The sequence below is a fragment of the Folsomia candida genome, unplaced genomic scaffold (assembly GCF_002217175.1).
Source record: "Folsomia candida strain VU population unplaced genomic scaffold, ASM221717v1 Fcan01_Sc042, whole genome shotgun sequence".
NCBI lineage: Eukaryota > Metazoa > Arthropoda > Collembola > Entomobryomorpha > Isotomidae > Folsomia > Folsomia candida.
Window position 1 is genome coordinate 949,406 of NW_019091234.1, and position 21,931 is coordinate 971,336.

The window sequence follows — 21,931 nt, forward strand, 5'->3', positions numbered from 1 at the left end:
ATAATAACATAATAATCACCATCGATTCATCAACGTGCTTCCCGAAATTCGCGTGTTTCCGAGTGCTTGGTTATTGAGGAGTGAAAGTGGTCCTACAAGATCCACATCCTTCACGACTGGAATTCTACATACGCTCGACTTAAACACACGACGACGATGCAAAAAGTGCTTTCTCCCACACGCAACACGAGTTCTCTGTATACATACAAATCCACGCATTTATTTCTGAATTCGTTTTACAACATTTTACACGTAGAGAGAGAGAGAGAGGACAAAGTCACAAAAATCAATATGTTCACATTAAACAAAGCCACAGTACACACATAATAACATTATTATTTGGAGCGGTTGTGTAGTCGCGTCGATTTGCTGCTGCACAACAATAGACGCGTATAACAATAATAATAATAATAATCCTCTCGTATGAATAGTGACAATGATACCAACAATAATAACTAAGTGAGTGAGAGCCATGTCATATACATGTGTAGAGGCTAGCTATGTAAATTATGTATGCACTATTTGCTAAGTCTACGGAGAAGGAACTTATAATTACTACGTACGTATATTTGTTTGTTTGACGACTCTGATTACACATTCGATGGAAGAAACATTAAAACTCATCATCACAATTAACGTACATTAAGGTCTATCCATACACATAGACGAATCCAGCAGGACACATTCGTGGAGACATGCACACAGGAACACATCCAAAGAAATGACCCAATTGCTCAAATGTCGTTCCAAGAATATATACATCGTGGACACAAATTATAAACTCTGTTCTTCCCGTAAATAATTGTAGTGTGTAATAATTTGAGTGTAAAGATAGAATACGATTACATAGAAAAAGAGAGGCCAATTATTGATCAAGAAGGAGATGAGAATGGACAGAAAAAGATCAGCCTTTGTCCCATAATTGTAATCACACAAGAATACTTAACGAGTTGCTAAATTAGTCTAAAACTTGTCTCAATTTTTGTAAAGTAAACTATAGACCTTGAAGCAAAAAAAAAAGTCTGAACTGCTGCTGCTGCTACCAACTAGACGACAATTATGTATTTACACGCTAATACACGGTTTAGTAACAAACTACACGTTTCCTACACAATTTTTCTTATTAAACTGTCTTCTTTTTCTTATTCGCCCGCATGCAAACTGAAAATATCACTGTAACCGAGAAGGTACCACTTTAGGAGGAGAACGCCACTTTTCGGAAATAAGTAGGACTAGCACGTATCCAATTTACCCAGCTGGATTACAAAACAGTTCAACAATTTACTTATTTAAATGCTATTCTGCTACGTTACCTGAGCACACTAACCAGCTACGGCTTCCTCCTGTAACACGTACATAATAACATTTTGTAACTATTTCTAAGTATATCTTCTTAAAATCTCTGTGTGTATGAGGAGCATGAAATCCATACGTAATTATTATTCCGAACGTACGTGGAAGATGACTTCCTGCCACGTTCAATTACGGGACTCTTTGCCTTGGAACTTTAATCATCTCAGTATGAATACACGAGTTTTTGGCTCTTTTTTACTCTTTGGAATGAATCTTTTTTGCATGCTTGTCTTCCAAGAAAATTGAAGCGATTGCCAATAATGTGTTTCTGCTTATCCTTAATGTGTATCGAGGTGAATTACTTTTTGCACGTATTGCTTTTTTGCTACAACACTGCTAATAAATATTTATTTATACAGTTTCCCTTAAAATTGCCCTAAATAAAGAATCATTGTACTATTTATGCATGTTTCACGCGGACATTAAATATAACTGTGTGTCGTGCATGTACTAAAAAAAATGTATAGATACATATTTATGCAGCAGAGGTAGTGACAACATGCACTTTATTGTATGCACGAATATCTAGCATACGTACGTAACGCTGTTTGTAACATTTATAAATTATTTATTATTTGTAAATGTGTGTTATTCAATCATAATGATAATTGAAATATGTAATTTTTATTTTACTGTAATTTCTGGCCCTTACGCTAATGATTGTTTTATAAGCACCCTTCACCATACACCTTGTCACGTTAATATTTTTAGAGCAAAAATTTGCAATTTGAATGCACCGCCATCTGATCATCAATATTATGTATGCATAGAATTAGATAATTATGTAGTTTATGGCGTTGCTGCTTCTGCGGATTTGCATATGTGTAGTAATAAATATTTAACAACAATATCGGAATAATCTCAGTTAAACATTACGTAAATAAATAAATGACTTTAGCCTCGCCTTATTGAATAATGAAAGTGGATCGTCGCCATGTACGTACGTAACACATGTGAATCAATAACTGATGCTCCTGGAGTTGAGTGAGTGAGTGAAAGTGAGAGAAAGTGGTGAACTAGGTAGAGAGTCATCATTTACTGGTTTTTTATGTCTGTCTGTAGAGTAGAGTAGTTATTGCAAGGCGGAGTTTCAGTTTAGTAACAACAATAGTTTTTTTAGTACTGTGCTTATCGCTAGAGAAGAAGAAGTAGGAGAGAAGGAGAAGAGTTGACCTTTGACCGTGGCGGCGGCGAAGAGGACGACGACGACTCCTGTTTTGGCCTCGTCTCATTCCCCGCCGAGGGAAAGTGCCTGTTGGGACAAAGAACAAGAGCTGTGTTCTTAAATCCTGAAGTAAAACTAACAATGGGTGTCCCAGCCTTGTTCCTTCCGGATTTTTTTGATCCACTTATAATTCGCGCGACACATCTACCAGATACAAGCAATTTTTAGTTTAAAGCTTAGCCCAGTACACAAAAACCAGCGATTTTTTAACATTAAAATACACATATTTTCCTCGGCCGAATCATTGTATAATTTGAGGACCGTTAATCCATCGATTCCGTTGTGGAAAAATAGCGTTTGTTATTTTAAAATTAACAAAATCGGTGGCTTTTGTGTACTGGGCTAAGCTTTAAACTAAAAATTGCTTGTATCTGGTAGATGTGTCGCGCGAATTATAAGTGGATCAAAAAAATCCGGAAGGAACAAGGCTGGCGTGCTCATTGTGAGTACATGCACATGGATGATCATTATCACTGCGAGGCTATCACCACCAGCCGCACTTGGAGTGGAGGAACAAAGGGCTTTAAAAGGGAAGACGAGGCAGCACTAAGGAGGCTGGTGGCATGAGGATGGCTGTGACAATGGGATGGAGAAAGTGCTCAGTCAGCACCAGTTTGGGTTGTTTGCAGCAGTGGATGAAGTGCCCATTAAAACTTGAGCCCAAACTTTCTCAATGAAATTTTGGACAATCGCATTTACCTGCCGTCCCTACTTTCAACTTTTTACCATGTTCATCCCTCTACATGCATTGATATGTTCCGCCACATGTTTCCTTGTACAGAGGGCACTTCCAACTCTGCCTATTTAAAAACCAGCCAGGCAGGAGGAGCGGGTGGGAATTGAATAATTTCCATCCATCCAGCCAGGATAATTCCTCGGTATAAAAATCCGCTGGTATTGACGGATTGAGAGGAAGAAAGTGCGGAGGAGAGGAAAGGAGATAAGGAATGAGAGAGTGAGGGAGAGGGTCGGATTATTGCTTGGATCATAATGACGTTGAATAAAGGAATGGATGTGAAATTGGTATCTACGACGTACTCCCTCCTTCCTCAAAATGTCAAATTATGGAATTTGAGAATTGAAAAGGTCAGTGAAATGAGATAGCGGGGCTTATGAGATGGTAAGCGATCATGGTAATGAGAATTTGGGTGTAAAGAAACCAGACGACGAAAAAGACGGGGTTTTCACTCACCTGGACAATTCTGGGGTCGGCCTTGCTGCCTTCGCGGAACTCTTCCAGCGTGAGTCGATTGTCGTTATTCTTGTCCATCTGGGAAAAACAGGAGGTGGCAATTAGGTTCCGTCTGCTTATTTTTTAAGCTGACCTTTCAAACATTTAACAACTTTGCCCTCGTCTCAAAAAATTCTCGTAAATTGTTATAAAAAATTTACTACATGTCTGGAAAAATCTTCAAAAACGTATTTTTCGCTACTAAAGCTAACAATATGTTGCACGAGATAGATAAATATGCGAATATATACAGCTGAAGCAAGTTTTAGTAAATACTAAAAATTGTAGGCACTAAAATATTTATGAGTATGGATCGACAGTCACTTGACGAGACGAAGAGAGAAATATTGTCCCGTCGTAAATTACCTCTTGCATAATATATGTTGAATTACATACGTTGAAAATATTGTAAATAGATCCATCGGCTCAAGTTCATTGTATGAAAATAGCCAAACCAAATTGTTGGAGGCCACGGGCGTGTAAACTGATCATGCACAAATACGCACATACCTGGTTAAAGATCTTGTCCACTCGTTTTTGCGGCGTGTTTTCATCCTCACTAGTTGGAGCTTGGCCCTGCACGAGACAAGAAATTCAAGAAGCTTATTAGTTATCATCATCGTCGTCGTCGTCGTCGTCGTCTCAGACGTGGAAATAATTCAGACTTGTGAAACTGTCTGAATGGGAGTGAAGTAGCAATTATGGGAGAAAGTCTGGCTGCACTTTCTATTTTGAGCACCGCTGCACAACCATTATTACACAATAAGTATTAATTGCATTAATTGTGGCGACATTTAAGCGATTTTTTTGCTCAATTTTCGTACTGCTCCTCGTCCAATTTCCTTACACCGTACTTTCCTTTCGCGATTGCAAATTAAATACGTACAAACGTATAGGTAAATTTTTGTAATTTATACTCCAATGAATAAACACTAGCCCTACTGAACTTTTGCATTAAGTAGCAATATATGCACATACGTACGATGAGACAACCGACCATTCAGAAGCTAAGCTATTATGTCAAACCAATATTTGCTATATCAGAAGGACGCAATTGTGCCTGCACTCGTCCTTATGCGCCTGGATTTTGGGAGAAGAAAGCGGTGCGTGTATCGTATCTATAAAATCGGATGCAGTCACTTTAATTACAACAATTAAACCTGTCCTCAAGTTCCACATAAGGACCATTGTGGAACAACGAAGACGAACAGATACTCACAATTAAGTACACATCCTAAATAATTCGCACTTTGATCTCCTCAGCAGTTTAGTAGATAAAAAGCATGCACGTACACATATACACACACACATAAAGCAGCGTATTTCCCGATGCATAAAATGGAAATGAAAATGCTACTATTTCTCCTTTGCTATGAAACTAGATGGATGGCAAGTCGTGAGTACTTTGGACAAATTTACGAGCGAGGCATCATGATTCCAATTTATGTGCATTTTCTCACCCCAAATTGAAATTTTAACTCTCATAAAACCACAATAATTATTATTATGGTGCCATCACGAGGACAATCACTCGCACCAACCACGTCGTCCAACATTGTCCACAGCAGCAATAGCTGAATAACGAGCAGGGCATAAAGACAACGAGATCGGATGAAAGGACGCAATTTAAGTTTGCAGTAATTGTTCGGTACAGTTTCCTTCCTCGTTTTGGATTTGTGCCCAAGTGGACTGGCAGAATAATGAGAATGGAAGGAGCGGACTGCTGGGTGCATGCCGTGGCTGGCTGGCTGGTCGTCCTCGCGAGGGAGAGAAAGTTAGTGGAGAGAGAAATATGATTATGGATGACCGTGACTTACGACCCACTCTACAGATTAGCTCTCACACAGCAAAAAGAGAGCCACCCAAAAACTCCATGTAACCAACTGCACCACCGAGACCATCCATCGCGATGGAATGGTGATCTTATCCCCCACGGCCCCACTACGACATACGTGCCCAGCCCTGGACACCACTCCGACGCTCGTATGGAAAAAACTTTTCTCTTTTCTCGTGTTCATGCCTCCATGTCCGAAATACGGAATGCATGGCAAATGGGAAGGAGAGAAACAACAACTTACCACCATTTGGTAGATGGCTTCGACAATGTTGTACATTTCGTCCCTCGTGATGAAGCCGTCATTGTCCACGTCGTATAACCGGAAGGCCCCTGTAATGCAAAACCCATCACGTGTGATTTATTCTCCGTCTAACAATTCCACCAGGCAGGCAGCAGGCAGGCATAATTATCCCACTTTTCGGGGGAAAGATGTATAATAACAATAACAAGGCTCACAATGTAGCTTTTCATCCATGTTGCCTCTCGACGTGATGGACAATGCTCGAATAAACTCTTCAAACTCTATCGATCCATCCTGTAATGAAGTAATAATATTTCCCGTAATGAGCGTCGACGTTAATCAGTTGATTAATAGTCCTCATTATACATACGTCGCACATGAATATCCACTCATTTTCACTGACTTACGTTGTTCTCGTCAAAGACGCGAAAGACCAGGGAGGCGAACTTGGAGGGGTCTCCGTTGGGGAAAAACTGCTTGTAAATCTTGATGAAGCCCTGAAAAATTTACATCTTTTTAGTTTATCACGGAAAAACATGAAATTTTTATTTGATATCCTATTTTGCACGGTTTGAAGTTTTTAATGCAATAAATAATGCCGATTATCAAAACAGCCCTGCAAAATCAAGGAGATAAATTGATTAGTTAATGAGCTAGGTTGAGTTTTAGGTGGATTTTTTTCTTTATATTTTGCATATTGGAAAAGCAGGAGCCTTTCCATTTCTGAGAGGACGAGGTGGAATTATCCCCAAAGGGCTATTTTCCCTGCCACCCTGTTATACAAATAAATGCAATTCAAATGTGGGAGCACGACGACAGGTCCGCCAATTCCTTCTTCACGTGCACATACATAATTTCATTACTTATGCACACATACACATCGTTTTTGTGTCCCATCCTCATTTCCCTCCTCATTACTTTCTCTTCCGCTCTCTTCCTTCACGACAAAATGGCCAAGAAATTCACTTTCACTCAGCCAGTAGTCAGCACTGAAGACGGTGAATAAAACATGAACCCGACCCAAGAGTGGGAGCAAGGTCGACGTGATAACGATGCAGTCACGTAAAAGAAGTTAACCCTTTAACGTGTATGATTAACGACAAGAAAAGGCATTAAATCGGGGACGCTATAAGTATGTTGTGGTCATGGCGCGGGAGGAGAAATTCAGGAGTTTTTAATAAAACTCGAAAAACTGAAAAATCAAAAATTTAACATTGCGTTGTATAGGGAAATATCCAAATTTTTGGGAAGAAAATCTTCAAATTTAGCATTGTGTTGGCATAGGAGAAATCCCTCAAAATTACAACAAATTTTAGGTCGCGAAGAGAAAATGGTGAAAATCCAAGATTCCTAAACTTTTTAGCTCGTTTCCGTGGAGTGAATGTATTAGGATTATGTAATGAGGTTGTCCAAGGATGGGCCATCTTTTAAAAATTATTAAAAATTTTCGAGTTGGGGACAGGCACGCATTTTTTGGCGTTGTCACCCGTTGTTGGGTGAGTGAGAAATTATTTTTCGGTGGACTTTTTCATTTCTAACTCGAATGCATATTATGTGATATTGATGACCACTTCTGCCCCCGATAATTTTGTATATTTCTACACTTATTTGTATACATATTTTTATGAAGATAGCGACCACAACCAGGAGGATAATTCGAGTTCCAGATAAAGAAATGTTTATTTATCTTTAAAAAAACTTGACAAAAATTGACATCCTCATGATTTTAAAAACTTATACCGTTAACAACTCATCTTCGGTATCAGCAGGAGTGGTTTCTGAATCTGCACCAGCAGCTGCTACCTCATCAATTACAAAATCTTCCAGAACTAAATTATCCTCCTCCTCTTCGTCCTCCAGGTCCACCGTTATCGTGGGAGTGATAATTTAATAATGAAAATTTTGTCAAGTTTTAGACAAATGCAACTTTTTCTCCGGAACTCGAATTATCTACCTGGTTGTGCTCTTTATAAAAATATGCATATAAATACGTGTACAAATATATAAAAGTATCGGGGACAAAAATGGTCATCAATATCACATATGTAATATGCAATCGAGTTAAAAATTAAAAGCAGCCCCCAGAAAATGTAGCAAAAATAATTTTAAAAATAATTTCTCACTCACCCAACAACGGGTGACAACGCCAAAAAATGCGTGCCTGTCCCCAACTCGAAAATTTTTAATAATTTTTAAAAGATGGCCCATGCTTGGACAACCTCATTACATAATCCTAATACATTCACTCCACGGAAACGAGCTAAAAAGTTTAGGAATCTTGGTGAAAATCAATGACCTCCTAGAAACGACAATTGTCGTCCTTCCGCGCCATGACCACGATTTTTCAGGACGACTTTTGTCGTACTCCCGAATTAAACCATTTCTTTTAAAACGACAATTGTCGTCGTTACAGTTTAAAGGGTTAATAGCGGCCATGTTAAATACCTCGACGCTAATGCAGCAGAAGGAGGCATGCATTAAATAAGTGGGTCGTGTTCTCACCTTTTCAGTGAGGAGGCCATTCGGACAATCCTTCAGAAAACCTTTGTGCCTGCAGAGAGGACAGAGTCACAGTTTTAGTCAGCGAGAAAACCAAAAAAACGCATGAATACTTGAGGAGTCGTATTTACCATTCGCGAATTTCTTTCTCCGTGACTGCTCCGTGTTTTTGGGATGGGGGAGAGAAAGCATGGGCAAAGGAGAGAAGGTGACATTATTATTTTAGACTCTTCTCATTAAGAATGCGGAATGAGTGAAGGAGCGGGGGAATGACTCACAGTAAGTGTTTTTGACGAGTCTGTCCACCGTGTCCTGACTGAGTTTGGAATTCTTTTTGCCCATTTCGCTCTCGGTGTGTGGAGAGAGACAGGAAAAGCGTTCTTCTCGTCCGGAGAGAGAGCGAGGCTGCACAATAAACGCGATTTGATTGGAATAGGTGAGTGACGGGCTGTGTATCCGAAATGAAACGTTAACCCGTGTCTCCTGTCCACCTCTGACCCGCTCAATTACACACGACACCAGTTACACACGACGCAGCACACACCACGACGCCAGGCAATGCACCAACAACAACAGCATCCTGCTTTCCTTCACCACCACCACCTGCGTTTTCTCCCACGTCTCGGGAAATCTCCAGAGGGGATAAAGTTTCACCTGCCTCCTGGTCCAGATTAGATTTCCGTCACGTCCGTAGCTCAGTTGGGTTGGGAAGATGTCGAAAATGGAGGCATGTCGACGGGCAGAGCGAACAGTGCAGGATGTTGGCGACGAGAAGGCTGCTGAGAGACTGGAGCTGGTGGAGAAAGGTGGAGAAGGGCGCATGCCTTATATGTCCCTTTACCCGGAAACCTTGAGCAAAAATCAATCTCGTCCACTTTCCCCACATCGGTTGGAGTCCTCTCGCATACCAAATACCAACACCGCCAGGAGAGAGACCCAACTCTTCTTAATCTCACTTTTACTTCCTAACCGCTGCCAACACGGGGAGTAGGAGCGCGTCCAAGTCATCCCTTTCTCGCTGGGTGTGGACACAATAACAAGCCTCCTCCTTCTCATCATAATCACCACTTGGGGAGATGCTAAACGGCGGCCCAGGAGAACTACCTGCACTCGCATCCCACATCTCCTCGCGCCCTATTGCATCATTCCACTCAATCTATCACGAGCATGACATTATTCCTGCCAGGAGGTCAGGCCACTGCACCAATATCTGCTCCTCCAATAAATAGGTGCTCCTCAAATGTCAGCCACAGACAGTGGTCTTCTGGCACATTAGGCACTGCTGCACCGTCCAGTCCAGACATCTGCTATTTAATCCTATCCGTGGGAAATGGCATATTATTCCAACGACGGGCTGACACACTCACCCAGTGGACGGACACGCTGCCTGCTTGTTTGCATTGGGGCAGGTTGGGATTTCGGAAGAGTTTTGAGCTTTCTCTCTGCTTTCTCCTCTCTTTGGGCTCCTCCACAAGAGAAGAGAAAGCAGAGAGAATGCCCACTTTTTTTGCGAGTCTCATCCGGAACCATGCGGAGTGCACGGGGCTATTGGATGTACGAAAATGTCAGACAGGAAGCTTAGGACGGAGCTCCGTTTTTTGCCTGTTCCGACCTTCCAACTTTATACATATTCTAATGCGGACAGAAAGAAAGAAAGAAGAAAGTTACATGGCATGGAAGAATATGAGACGAGCGGATTACATATCATGCTTTTTTGCTTCTCTCTTTTCTCATGTAAGACTCCTCGCAGGTATTTACCTCGCACATTTTTATACTATACACACAGGTGGAGAAGTGCATATGGCGTTACATAAGTCGACATATGAGCACGTACTTTGAGAGTTTTGGTAGTAAGCGACTGCTTAATTTGTGCTGCATGTCAGTAAGTTGCGTAGGCAGTGTAATGTGGTTGTGGTCATCCTCCGGAAGTGGGTTCAAGCTCGCTCCACACACCAGGAAAACACTCCCACTGCTTCACATCAACTCTCAATGCTAAATATGTGTGTCATGCCATAGACTAAATTGACTGAAAATTTCCTCCAAAGTTTATGCCAATTAGCTTTATCGTTAAATTGGGTTAGCGTCATCATTCAACCGGAAATTTGGGCCAGTTTTTTTGCATTTCAGAACTCCTCAAAAGCTCATTAACGACTTTATTAGAAAGCCATTGATGCATTCGCTGATGAAATTCTGTTAAAAGTTGCTGAAAGTCTAAAGTCGTACAGGCAGGCCGATCAAGATGAAAAGTTGTTCATCTTTGTTTCTCGCCGTGGTGCTGGCTCTCCTGCTGGTCGGAGTTGCAGTCGGGCAAGAAGATCAACCTGAGTAAGTTTCAAGAGCAGTGCAGATAGAACTGGATGCATCCAAGGTCTCTCATCATTGATGCATAATATTCTGATCAAGGACGACTTTGTTGCATAAGCAGGGCTGGCGATGACGGTAACGAGAGGGATGTGCGCCAATTCTACGGCTTTAAGATTGGAGGGAGAAGCTACGGGTTTAACAAGGGGGGAGCCTCTTCCGGAGGCTACAACAAGGGCGAGGAGGAGAACGACGACAAAGGAAGGTGCAGTTGTACGAGCGAGATTTCGGAATTGCGGTCAGAGCTGCAGAAGCTCCGCAGAGAGTTTGTAGAATTTAAGAAAAGCGATTTCAAAGGTCCTCCAGGCCCACGGGTAAGCAATAAAAGAGCGACATCAATCAGCCCCACTTACACAAGTACACACGACGACTGACTCTTTGGGTAGTAGTAAAACGGTGTCGTAACACAAACATTTTTTCATGGCAGGGAATTCCTGGAATCCCCGGAGAACGAGGACCCAGCGGTATGTGAGATGATGTCATTTATTATTCAGCACTCTGCTAATACTCGAGAGGCAGGGACGAGTGTGTACAATAAGAGCTACATATTTTGTGTATGTGCTTTATAGGGCCGGTTGGACCACCGGGTAAAAATGGATATCCAGGTAAGACTTACTCTCCCAAAATGCATGTCGTAACGTGATGCGTGGTTATGAGCGTGGGTTTTTCACGATAAATATATAGGTAAAGACGGTCCCATTGGTCCTATTGGACCTCCTGGTCAACCAGGACCACCAGGAGCCAGCGCTAATGAAGGTTACTACGACAAGGAGACCGGAAGTATTGATTCTGGAGGTGGAGCTTATAAGGGACGCCGGGCCAGAGAACATCCTGGCGATGAGGATATGTTTCCATATCAAATGTAATACTACCACCACCATGATTGCATCCGTTTTTATCATAATTGGCAAAATTTGTTGAATAAATCATTCTTTAAAAAATGTTATTATCTGCCAATAGTACATAATTTAAGTGTGCGTTTAAATAAGAAAATTAATTACGATTGGCGCCGAAATTACAAAATTAATCCTACCTAAGTTAAATTACACGATGAAAATAGAGCCTCTACTTCTCGACCTCTTAGAAAACGAGCCCTCGCTGTCGGACGAGTCGCGTGACCTTAGCGAGGCTCGAGGGGAATCGTACCTCTGGAGGGCTTGAAGTACTCTGTGGGATGGCTGATTTTGAAGATTTTGGTTGGACTGGACCGTGTGCATCGTGGCGGCGGATCCCGCTTTCGACATGGCGAGAACAAGCGAGTCCTCTCTGTCCAACTGTTCCTTCATCCGCTCCAGCTCCTACGCAGTCAAGGAACAAGTCAAAATGAGGACAAGTAAAGGGCGTTTTGTGACGGTGACTCACTTCGAACTTCATGGTGGACAGAACGTACTGATGTTTTGTAATTTTCCTGTAAAATGCGACCCCGAAGAGAAGAATTATGACGAGTACGGGCCCCATGATGGCCGTGGCGGCGATCGAGGCGGCTGGGGAAAAATAGGTGAACTTGATCCAACAGAGCAGAATTACATCTGGAAATATACTTACAAAAAATCAGGAATAAATGACATAAAATTTTGAGCCGTCGAGAAATCTAACCCAAAGTGAAGAAGAAGAGTGAGGCCGTGTTGGCCATAACCCAGGAAAGATCGACGAGATGGGCCATCCTCTCATGGGGAGATTGACCAACTTGCGAAATCAGCGACATTTTCGCCACAGCCTGAATATGTGGAGAGAATGGAGAATCTAAATATGTTCAAACCTGAATATATAAATAGGCTGAACCTGAATGTGTGGGAGCAAGCAGGTCGAGATCATGATTGCCATCATGGAAGTGCCTGCAAATTACTGCAAAAGTAGTAAGAACTCTAATGACCTTGACTCTTGCCCATATTCAGATAAGCCAATTTTTAACCCACCCACGAGAAGAGCAGTGGTGACGACAAAGGCGACAAGAAGGGCTGGATTTGCATCCTCGTCGTTGATTTGCAACTCTACCGTGGCCACCTGTCGTACCAAGTCAAAATACATAGCATATTGTTACTACTAAATAGGCCGTAAAATAATTACTGAATAAATGAACCAAGGAATATTTACGTACCACTGCAAACCCAGCCATAAACGAAGCCATCTCGCACACATTCGACAATTTTGACTTGGCCAGGTGCAGCTTTCTCCAAGAGAGGTATTCCGCCGTGTGGACGACTTCCTGGTCTCCCCCACCTCCTCCCATCGAATGTGCACTCAGATTGGTCACGGACATTTTCTTACCACTCGTGTACTTAAATTCCTGCTGCGTACAGCTGAAGTTTAGTTGAACTTGTTAAACATGTAATAACTGCTTTACCTGGTTATATTTAGTTGAGCAATGCAACGTCAGGTAACACATTCAGTTCGAGGAGATAAGATAACGAGGAAGAGGTGCATAATCCGCATTTACAACCACTCCTCAGTCGTGTGGCAAGAGTAGACTTACTTCAAGCAACTTTGCGGGGCCTTTTAAGATGGGATTATTTCTTCACTGAAAGCCAGACTCCTACCTAATATATGATTTGTCTATAATTGCCTGATTTATTGTTGCACTATTAAAAATCTGGTAGAGTCACATATATACTTCGTACTGGTATTGATTTGCCAATTGGTAACAGCTTCCTACTGGATTGGTAGTAGCTTGTTTCCGAGTGGTAAATTTTTCATTACCACAACATTACTGAATGGTAATTCAGTAATGTTGTGTTACATGTACGTGTGTAATACATGTACCGGCAGAGTCACATATGTACTCCGCTCCGAGAATTAAAGAATTAATACCAGATTTCTAAAAGTATGGTATAAACCATTAAAAACACGGATTTAGCGAAAGCCTTTTGTGTAAGTTTTCGATAACACTTAATTGTTGAAGACAGCAAATCAATGTGACATATTTTGGGAATATGAGAAAGCATATCAAAGTGAGTTATTTGGCCAAAAAAACGAATAAATTATTTTAAGGTTTAAAATGGACCCATGTGGGCGGGGGAGCATAAAAATATGGGTTATTGGGGTTTTTGAAAGGGGGTGTGGTGTTTGGGAGGTTTTTTTTTACGTAATTTCAAAAAAAGCCTCAAATTCCCCCAAAAACCACACCAACTTTGAAGAGAATTTAATGCTGATTAAAAAAGCTATCATACATGCCCCTAGCTCCTATCATTCACACGGGAAAAAATAAAACGTGGCCAAGAAACGGGATTTTTTTCCAAAACCACAATTTCGACAATTTAAAATGGCTGGCAAATTTTTAAATCGAGAAAGTAGCAGGGAACGACCTATAAGTCTTGAACTACCCTCATACGTGTATCAAATGACACAACGTTCGGAAAAATCCCAGACACACTTTTGAGGAAAATATCACGGAAAGTTGAGTGAAATCCAGCACAGTGAGTTATTTAGAAAAAAATGCGAATCAATTATTTTAAGGTCTAAAATGGACCTATGTGGGTGGGGGAACATAAAAATATGGGTTATTGTGGTTTTTGAAAGGGGGTGTGGTGTTTGGGGGGGTTTTTATGAAATTTCAAAAAAGTCTCAAATTCCCCCTAAGACCACACCCACCTTGAAGAGAATTTAGTGCTGATTAAAAAAAAGCTATTATACATTCCCCTAGCTCCTATCATTCTCCCGGGAAAAAATAAAACGTGGCGAAGAAACGGGATTTTTGTCCAAAACGACAATTTCGACAATTTCAAATGGCTGGCAAATTCTTAAATCGAAAAAGTAGCAGCCAATGACCTATCGTCGTAAACTACCCTCATATGTGTATCTAATGACGCAACGTTTGAAACATTGGGGGCGTAACTTTTTGGAAAACATCACGCAAAGTTGGGTGAAATCCAGGTGACGAAAACGGTGATCTGTCGAGCACTTTTGAGCGAAGCTACATCGTTTAGAGTAAGAAGTAGCAATAACTGACCTTTTTCTCGTAAACTACGCTCATAAGACTGTATAATAATGTGACCCTTGTCCCCTCCAGAGTTGTAGTCTTTCTAATAATTTAAGTCAAACTCGCGTCAGATGAGCGTTCCCAGAAATTGCAAAACTCGACAACTTAAAATGGCTGGCAAATTCTTAAATCGAAAAAGTAGCAGCCAATGACCTATACGTCATAAACTACCCATATAGGTGTATCTAATGACACAACGTTTGAAACATTGGGGGGCGTAACTTTTTGGAAAACTTCACGCAAAGTTCCCCCACCCACATAGGTCCATTTTAGAACTTAAAATAATTGATTCGCATTTTTTTCTAAATAACTCACTGTGTCCAGGTTGTTAATGACTACCAATGGAAGAATATGAATTGAAATTATTTTCACCTGGACAGACCGCATGGGGTGGCCCATACCAATTTTTCAAATTCATCAAATCAAGCTGAAATTTGGTAGTCAAGTTGGTAATAGCTCGTAATGGAACAGCATAAAGTAAAATAAGAAAAATTTTCATCTGGAGGACCTTATTGGGCGACCCAATAAGATGACCAGGGAGAAAAATATGTGTGCACCAACAAATGTATACGAACCTAGTCACCCGCGTGGCTGGAATTTATATATATTGCGTCTAATTTTACTAGGATAATATCCTAAGAGTTTTAGGAAAAAATATACACTCGTTTCAAAGTTATGGTCACAGTCGATACTGGTGACCAAGGGAAAAAATGTGTGCACTAACAAAAATTTAGTGATAGTGGATAAATTTTGGTATATGGGTTACTAAAGGCTCGTAATTGAAGAATTCGAAGTTTTAAAAATTTAAATTTGAAAACAGATTTACAAATGACTCGGGCTATATCAAGTCTCCACGGTAGGTTTTCTATTGAGCCACTTTATCAATTGAGCCACTTTTTCCATTGACCCACTATTCCAATTGAGCCACTCTTTAAATTGAGCCATTATTCCAATTGAGCCACTTTTTCAATTGAGCCACTTTTTCAATTGAGCCACTTTTTCAATTGAGCTACTTTTTCAATTGAGCCACTTTTTCAATGGAGCAACTTTTTCAATTGAGCCACTTTTTCAATTGAGCCACTTTTTCAATTGAGCCACTTTTTCAAATGAGCAACTTTTTCAATTGAGCCACTTTTTGAATTGAGCCACTTTTTCAATTGAGCCACTTTTTGAATTGAGCCACTTTTTCAATTGAGCCACTTTTTCAATTGAGCTACTTTTTCAATTGATCCACTTTTTCAATTGAGCCACTTTTTCAATTGAGCTACTTTTTCAATTGAGCCACTTTTTCAATTGAGCCACTTTTTCAATTGAGCCACTTTTTCAATTGAGCCACTTTTTCAAATGAGCAACTTTTTCAATTGAGCCACTTTTTCAATTGAGCAACTTTTTCAATTGAGCCACTTTTTCAACTGAGCAACTTTTTCAATTGAGCCACTTTTTGAATTGAGCCACTTTTTCAATTGAGCCACTTTTTCAATTGAGCTACTTTTTCAATTGAGCCACTTTTTCAATTGAGCCACTTTTTCAATTGATCCACTTTTTCAATTGAGCCACTTTTTCAATTGAGCTACTTTTTCAATTGAGCCACTTTTTCAATTGAGCCACTTTTTCAATTGAGCCACTTTTTCAATTGAGCCACTTTTTCAATTGAGCCACTTTTTCAATTGAGCCACTTTTTCAAATGAGCAACTTTTTCAATTGAGCCACTTTTTCAATTGAGCAACTTTTTCAATTGAGCCACTTTTTCAACTGAGCAACTTTTTCAATTGAGCCACTTTTTGAATTGAGCCACTTTTTCAATTGAGCCACTTTTAGAATTGAGCCACTTTTTCAATTGAGCCACTTTTTCAATTGAGCCACTTTTTCAATTGAGCTACTTTTTCAATTGATCCACTTTTTCAATTGAGCCACTTTTTCAATTGAGCAACTTTTTCAATTGAGCCACTTTTTCAATTGAGCCACTTTTTCAATTGAGCCACGTTTTCAATTGAGCCACTTTTTCAAATGAGCAACTTTTTCAATTGAGCCACTTTTTCAATTGAGCAACTTTTTCAATTGAGCCACTTTTTCAACTGAGCCACTTTTTCAATTGAGCCACTTTTAGAATTGAGCCACTTTTTCAATTGAGCCACTTTTTGAATTGAGCCACTTTTTCAATTGAGCCACTTTTTCAATTGAGCAACTTTTTCAATTGAGCCACTTTTTCAACTGAGCAACTTTTTCAATTGAGCCACTTTTTCAATTGAGCCACTTTTTCAATTGAGCTACTTTTTCAATTGATCCACTTTTTCAATTGAGCCACTTTTTCAATTGAGCAACTTTTTCAATTGAGCCACTTTTTCAACTGAGCAACTTTTTCAATTGAGCCACTTTTTCAATTGAGCCACTTTTTCAATTCAGCTACTTTTTCAATTGATCCACTTTTTCAATTGAGCCACTTTTTCAATTGAGCAACTTTTTCAATTGAGCCACTTTTTCAATTGAGCCACTTTTTCAATTGAGCCACTTTTTCAATTGAGCCACTTTTTCGATGGGGTGACAAATGTGCAAAGACAAATCTGCAAACGACAAATGTGCAAAGACATTTGTGCAAACGATAAATGTGCAACCTGACAAATGTGCAGCCCGATAAATGTGCAAACGATAAATGTGCAGGAATTTTTCCAACAAATAGTGCAATATATCTTGATATAATTTACACTTCAAATCAAATTACATCTTATCAAAAAACTAAGAATTCTGAAACATTAATTTTGTGGTGAAGCTTATGAAGCTGGATATCATATAATGGAGATTCTATACTTATTAAATATTACTAATCATCATTATAACGGGATTGACCCCTGTCAATTTTATAATCAAATTCCCGTGCCGAATCACTGTAATGCTAACCTTACATTTATGTAATGCTAAATTTAGCTAGTGACAATTAAACTTTAGTTAGGGACACCCCTCGGGGATAGAATTTAAAATGACAGCAAATAAGTAAATCCCAAATTATTTCATTGAAATTTAGAATTTTTATATGTACATAATTCCAGCCTATACGATAGGCTAAAATTCACGAATTCACGAAGATGTATGTACCAGGAAATTTATGCACCATAAAAATATAATTTAGTAAAATATGAAGTTAACAATAAATTAATACTGCTCAATATAAGATCAACAGCTTCAACAGACATCATACGGGATGCCACCACAAAATTAATGTTTCAAATTTAAGTTTCTGAGGAGATGTAATTTGATTTCATGTTTAAATTATATCAAGATATATTGCACCATTTGTTGGAAAAATTCCTGCATATTTATCGTTTGCACATTTATCGGGCTGCACATTTGTCAGGTTGCACATTTATCATTTGCACAAACGTCTTTGCACATTTGTCGTTTGCACATTGGTCGGGCCACCACTTTTTCAATTGAGCCACTTTTTCAATTGAGCCACTTTTTCAATTGAGCCACTTTTTCAATTGAGCCACTTTTTCAATTGAGCCACTTTTTCAATTGAGCCACTTTTTCAATTGAGCCACTTTTTTCAATTTGAGCCACTTTTTCAGTTGAGCCACTTTTTCAGTTGAGCACTTTTTCAATTGAGCCACTTTTCAATTGAGCCACTTTTTCAATTGAGCCACTTTTCAGTTGAGCACTTTTTCAGAGATTTTTCATTACATTTTTCATGAGCCACTTTTTTCAATTGAGCCACTTTTCAATTGAGCCATTTTTTTTCATTGAGCCATTTTTTTTTTTTTTCCTTTTTTCATTGAGATTTTTCTTAGCTTTTTCAATTGACAACTTTTTTTTTTTTCATATTTTTTTGAGCCACTTTTTCAATTGAGCCACTTTTTTCAAATTGAGCCACTTTTTCAATGAGCACTTTTTCATTGATCACTTTTTCAATTGAGCCACTTTTTCAATTGAGCCACTTTTTTCAATTGAGCACTTTTTCAATTGATCCACTTTTTTCATTGAGCCACTTTTTCAATTGAGCCACTTTTTCAAATTGAGCCACTTTTTCAATTGACCACTTTTCAATTGAGGCCACTTTTTCAATTGAGCCACTTTTTCAATTGAGCCACTTTTCAATTGAGCCCACTTTTTCAATTGAGCCACTTTTTCAATGAGCCACTTTTTCAATTGAGCCACTTTTCATGAGCCTTTTTCAATTGAGCCACTTTTCAATGACCACTTTTTCAATTGAGCAACTTTTTCAATTGAGCCACTTTTTCAATGAGCCACTTTTTCAATTGAGCCACTTTTTCAATTGAGCCACTTTTTCAAATGAGCACTTTTTCAATTGAGCACTTTTTCAATTGAGCCACTTTTTCAATTGACCACTTTTTAATTGACACTTTTTCAATGAGCCCTTTTCAATTGAGCCACTTTTTCAATGAGCCACTTTTTAATTGAGCCACTTTTCTTGAGCCTTTTTCAATTGAGCACTTTTTCATGGAGCCACTTTTTCAATTGAGCCACTTTTTCAATTGAACCCTTTTTCAATGAGCACTTTTTCAATTGAGCCACTTTTTATTGAGCATTTTCAATTGAGCACTTTTATTGAGCCACTTTTAATGAGCACTTTTTCAATTGAGCCACTTTTTCAATTGAACTTTTCAATTGACATTTTTCAATTGACCACTTTTTCAATTGAGCCACTTTTTCAATTGAGCCACTTTTTTCAATTGAGCCACCTTTTCAATTGAGACACTTTTTTAATTGAGCCACTTTTTCAATTGAGCCTTTTTCAATTGAGCCACTTTTTCAATTGAGCCACTTTTTCAATTGAGCCACTTTTTCAATTGAGGCACTTTTTCAATTGAGCACTTTTTCATTGAGCCACTTTTTTCAATTGAGCCACTTTTTCAATTGAACCACTTTTTCAATTGAGCCACTTTTTCAATTGAGCCACTTTTTCAATTGAGCCACTTTTTCAATTGAGCCACTTTTCATTGGAGCACTTTTTCAATTGAGCCACTTTTTCAATTGAGCCACTTTTTCAATTGAACCACTTTTTCAATTGAGGCACTTTTTCAATTGAGCCACTTTTTGAATTGATCACTTTTTCAATTGAGCCACTTTTTTTGAATTGAGCCACTTTTCAATTGAGGCACTTTTTAATTGAGCTTACTTTTTCAATTGAGCCACTTTTTCAATTGAGCCACTTTTTCAATTGAGCCACTTTTTCAATTGAGCACTTTTTTCCAATGAGCCACTTTTTCAATTGAGCCACTTTTTCAATTGAGCCACTTTTTCAATTGAGCCACTTTTTCAATTGAGGCACTTTTTCAATTGAGCCACTTTTTCAATTGAGCACTTTTTCAATTGAGCCACTTTTTCAATTGAGCACTTTTTCAATTGAGCCACTTTTTCAATTGAGCCACTTTTTCAATTGAGCCACTTTTTCAATTGAGCCACTTTTTCAATTGAGCCACTTTTTCAATTGAGCCACTTTTTAATTGAGCCACTTTTTCAATTGAGCCACTTTTTCAATTGAGCACTTTTTCAATTGAGCCACTTTTTCAATTGAGCCACTTTTTCAATTGAGCCACTTTTTCAATTGAGCCACTTTTTCAATTGAGCCACTTTTTCAATTGAGCCACTTTTTCAATTGAGCCACTTTTTCAATTGAGCCACTTTTTCAATTGAGCACTTTTTCAATTGAGCCACTTTTTCAATTGAGCACTTTTTCAATTGAGCCACTTTTTCAATTGAGCCACTTTTTCAATTGAGCCACTTTTTCAATTGAGCCACTTTTTCAATTGAGCCACTTTTTCAATTGAGCCACTTTTTCAATTGAGCACTTTTTCAATTGAGCCACTTTTTCAATTGAGCCACTTTTTCAATTGAGCCACTTTTTCAATTGAGCCACTTTTTAATTGAGCCACTTTTTCAATTGAGCCACTTTTTCAATTGAGCCACTTTTTCAATTGAGCCACTTTTTCAATTGAGCACTTTTTCAATTGAGCCACTTTTTCAATTGAGCCACTTTTTCAATTGAGCCACTTTTTCAATTGAGCCACTTTTTCAATTGAGCACTTTTTCAATTGAGCCACTTTTTCAATTGAGCCACTTTTTCAATTGAGCCACTTTTTCAATTGAGCCACTTTTTCAATTGAGCCACTTTTTAATTGAGCCACTTTTTCAATTGAGCCACTTTTTCAATTGAGCACTTTTTCAATTGAGCCACTTTTTCAATTGAGCCACTTTTTCAATTGAGCCACTTTTTCAATTGAGCCACTTTTTCAATTGAGCCACTTTTTCAATTGAGCCACTTTTTCAATTGAGCCACTTTTTCAATTGAGCCACTTTTTCAATTGAGCCACTTTTTCAATTGAGCACTTTTTCAATTGAGCCACTTTTTCAATTGAGCCACTTTTTCAATTGAGCCACTTTTTCAATTGAGCCACTTTTTCAATTGAGCCACTTTTTCAATTGAGCCACTTTTTCAATTGAGCCACTTTTTCAATTGAGCCACTTTTTCAATTGAGCCACTTTTTCAATTGAGCCACTTTTCAATTGAGCACTTTTTCAATTGAGCCACTTTTTCAATTGAGCCACTTTTTCAATTGAGCCACTTTTTCAATTGAGCCACTTTTTCAATTGAGCCACTTTTTCAATTGAGCCACTTTTTCAATTGAGCCACTTTTTCAATTGAGCACTTTTTCAATTGAGCCACTTTTTCAATTGAGCCACTTTTTCAATTGAGCCACTTTTTCAATTGAGCCACTTTTTCAATTGAGCCACTTTTTCAATTGAGCCACTTTTTAATTGAGCCACTTTTTCAATTGAGCCACTTTTTCAATTGAGCCACTTTTTCAATTGAGCCACTTTTTCAATTGAGCCACTTTTTCAATTGAGCCACTTTTTCAATTGAGCCACTTTTTCAATTGAGCCACTTTTTCAATTGAGCCACTTTTTCAATTGAGCCACTTTTTCAATTGAGCCACTTTTTCAATTGAGCACTTTTTCAATTGAGCCACTTTTTCAATTGAGCCACTTTTTCAATTGAGCCACTTTTTCAATTGAGCCACTTTTTCAATTGAGCCACTTTTTCAATTGAGCCACTTTTTAATTGAGCCACTTTTTCAATTGAGCCACTTTTTCAATTGAGCACTTTTTCAATTGAGCCACTTTTTCAATTGAGCCACTTTTTCAATTGAGCCACTTTTTCAATTGAGCCACTTTTTCAATTGAGCCACTTTTTC

General features: G+C 38.9%; 3 protein-coding genes across 5 annotated transcripts; 1 reads left to right on the forward strand and 2 right to left on the reverse strand.

Annotated features, from left to right (window-relative positions):
* Positions 1 to 191: 191 nt before the first annotated feature.
* Positions 192 to 9,226, reverse strand: LOC110861504 (frequenin-1). Its single transcript, XM_022110629.2, has 9 exons — positions 8,665 to 9,226; positions 8,518 to 8,542; positions 8,390 to 8,438; positions 6,295 to 6,384; positions 6,103 to 6,181; positions 5,888 to 5,976; positions 4,320 to 4,385; positions 3,771 to 3,848; positions 192 to 2,605 (listed from the first exon to the last, which is right to left on the reverse strand). Exons 1-9 carry the CDS (start codon positions 8,726 to 8,728, stop codon positions 2,582 to 2,584), a joined length of 564 nt encoding a protein of 187 aa, XP_021966321.1. The 5' UTR covers positions 8,729 to 9,226; the 3' UTR covers positions 192 to 2,581.
* A 1,248-nt stretch (positions 9,227 to 10,474) lies between these two features.
* LOC110861486 (collagen alpha-1(IX) chain) lies at positions 10,475 to 11,693 on the forward strand. 2 transcript variants are annotated; one of them, XM_022110602.2, is made up of 5 exons: positions 10,475 to 10,711; positions 10,809 to 11,061; positions 11,175 to 11,211; positions 11,317 to 11,352; positions 11,432 to 11,693. In XM_022110602.2, exons 1-5 carry the CDS (start codon positions 10,626 to 10,628, stop codon positions 11,611 to 11,613), a joined length of 594 nt encoding a protein of 197 aa, XP_021966294.1. In that variant the 5' UTR covers positions 10,475 to 10,625; the 3' UTR covers positions 11,614 to 11,693. The 2 variants fall into 2 exon arrangements, with proteins under 2 accessions (XP_021966294.1, XP_021966295.1); XM_022110603.2 differs by having other exon boundaries at positions 10,488 to 10,711; positions 10,812 to 11,061.
* On the reverse strand, positions 11,664 to 13,233 carry LOC110861485 (calcium release-activated calcium channel protein 1). 2 transcript variants are annotated; one of them, XM_022110601.2, is made up of 7 exons: positions 13,092 to 13,233; positions 12,846 to 13,034; positions 12,664 to 12,751; positions 12,530 to 12,582; positions 12,344 to 12,464; positions 12,110 to 12,276; positions 11,664 to 12,045 (listed from the first exon to the last, which is right to left on the reverse strand). In XM_022110601.2, exons 1-7 carry the CDS (start codon positions 13,131 to 13,133, stop codon positions 11,791 to 11,793), a joined length of 915 nt encoding a protein of 304 aa, XP_021966293.2. In that variant the 5' UTR covers positions 13,134 to 13,233; the 3' UTR covers positions 11,664 to 11,790. The 2 variants fall into 2 exon arrangements, with proteins under 2 accessions (XP_021966293.2, XP_035700658.1); XM_035844765.1 differs by having other exon boundaries at positions 12,846 to 13,037; positions 13,092 to 13,219.
* Positions 13,234 to 21,931: the final 8,698 nt, after the last annotated feature.

Coding starts and splice junctions, on each gene's coding strand:
- LOC110861486 (XM_022110602.2), top strand. CDS start 10,626: ATGAAAAGTTGTTCATCTTTGTTTCTCGCCGTGGTGCTGGCTCTCCTG. Junction 10,712..10,808: donor GGGCAAGAAGATCAACCTGA/GTAAGTTTCAAG, acceptor TTGTTGCATAAG/CAGGGCTGGCGATGACGGTA. Junction 11,353..11,431: donor GGGTAAAAATGGATATCCAG/GTAAGACTTACT, acceptor ATAAATATATAG/GTAAAGACGGTCCCATTGGT.
- LOC110861504 (XM_022110629.2), bottom strand. CDS start 8,728: ATGGGCAAAAAGAATTCCAAACTCAGTCAGGACACGGTGGACAGACTC. Junction 8,439..8,517: donor GAGAAAGAAATTCGCGAATG/GTAAATACGACT, acceptor TCCTCTCTGCAG/GCACAAAGGTTTTCTGAAGG. Junction 2,606..3,770: donor CCGACCCCAGAATTGTCCAG/GTGAGTGAAAAC, acceptor TTGTCCCAACAG/GCACTTTCCCTCGGCGGGGA.
- LOC110861485 (XM_035844765.1), bottom strand. CDS start 13,133: ATGTGTTACCTGACGTTGCATTGCTCAACTAAATATAACCAG. Junction 12,752..12,845: donor TTATGGCTGGGTTTGCAGTG/GTACGTAAATAT, acceptor TTGGTACGACAG/GTGGCCACGGTAGAGTTGCA. Junction 12,465..12,529: donor GCTTGCTCCCACACATTCAG/GTTCAGCCTATT, acceptor CCACATATTCAG/GCTGTGGCGAAAATGTCGCT.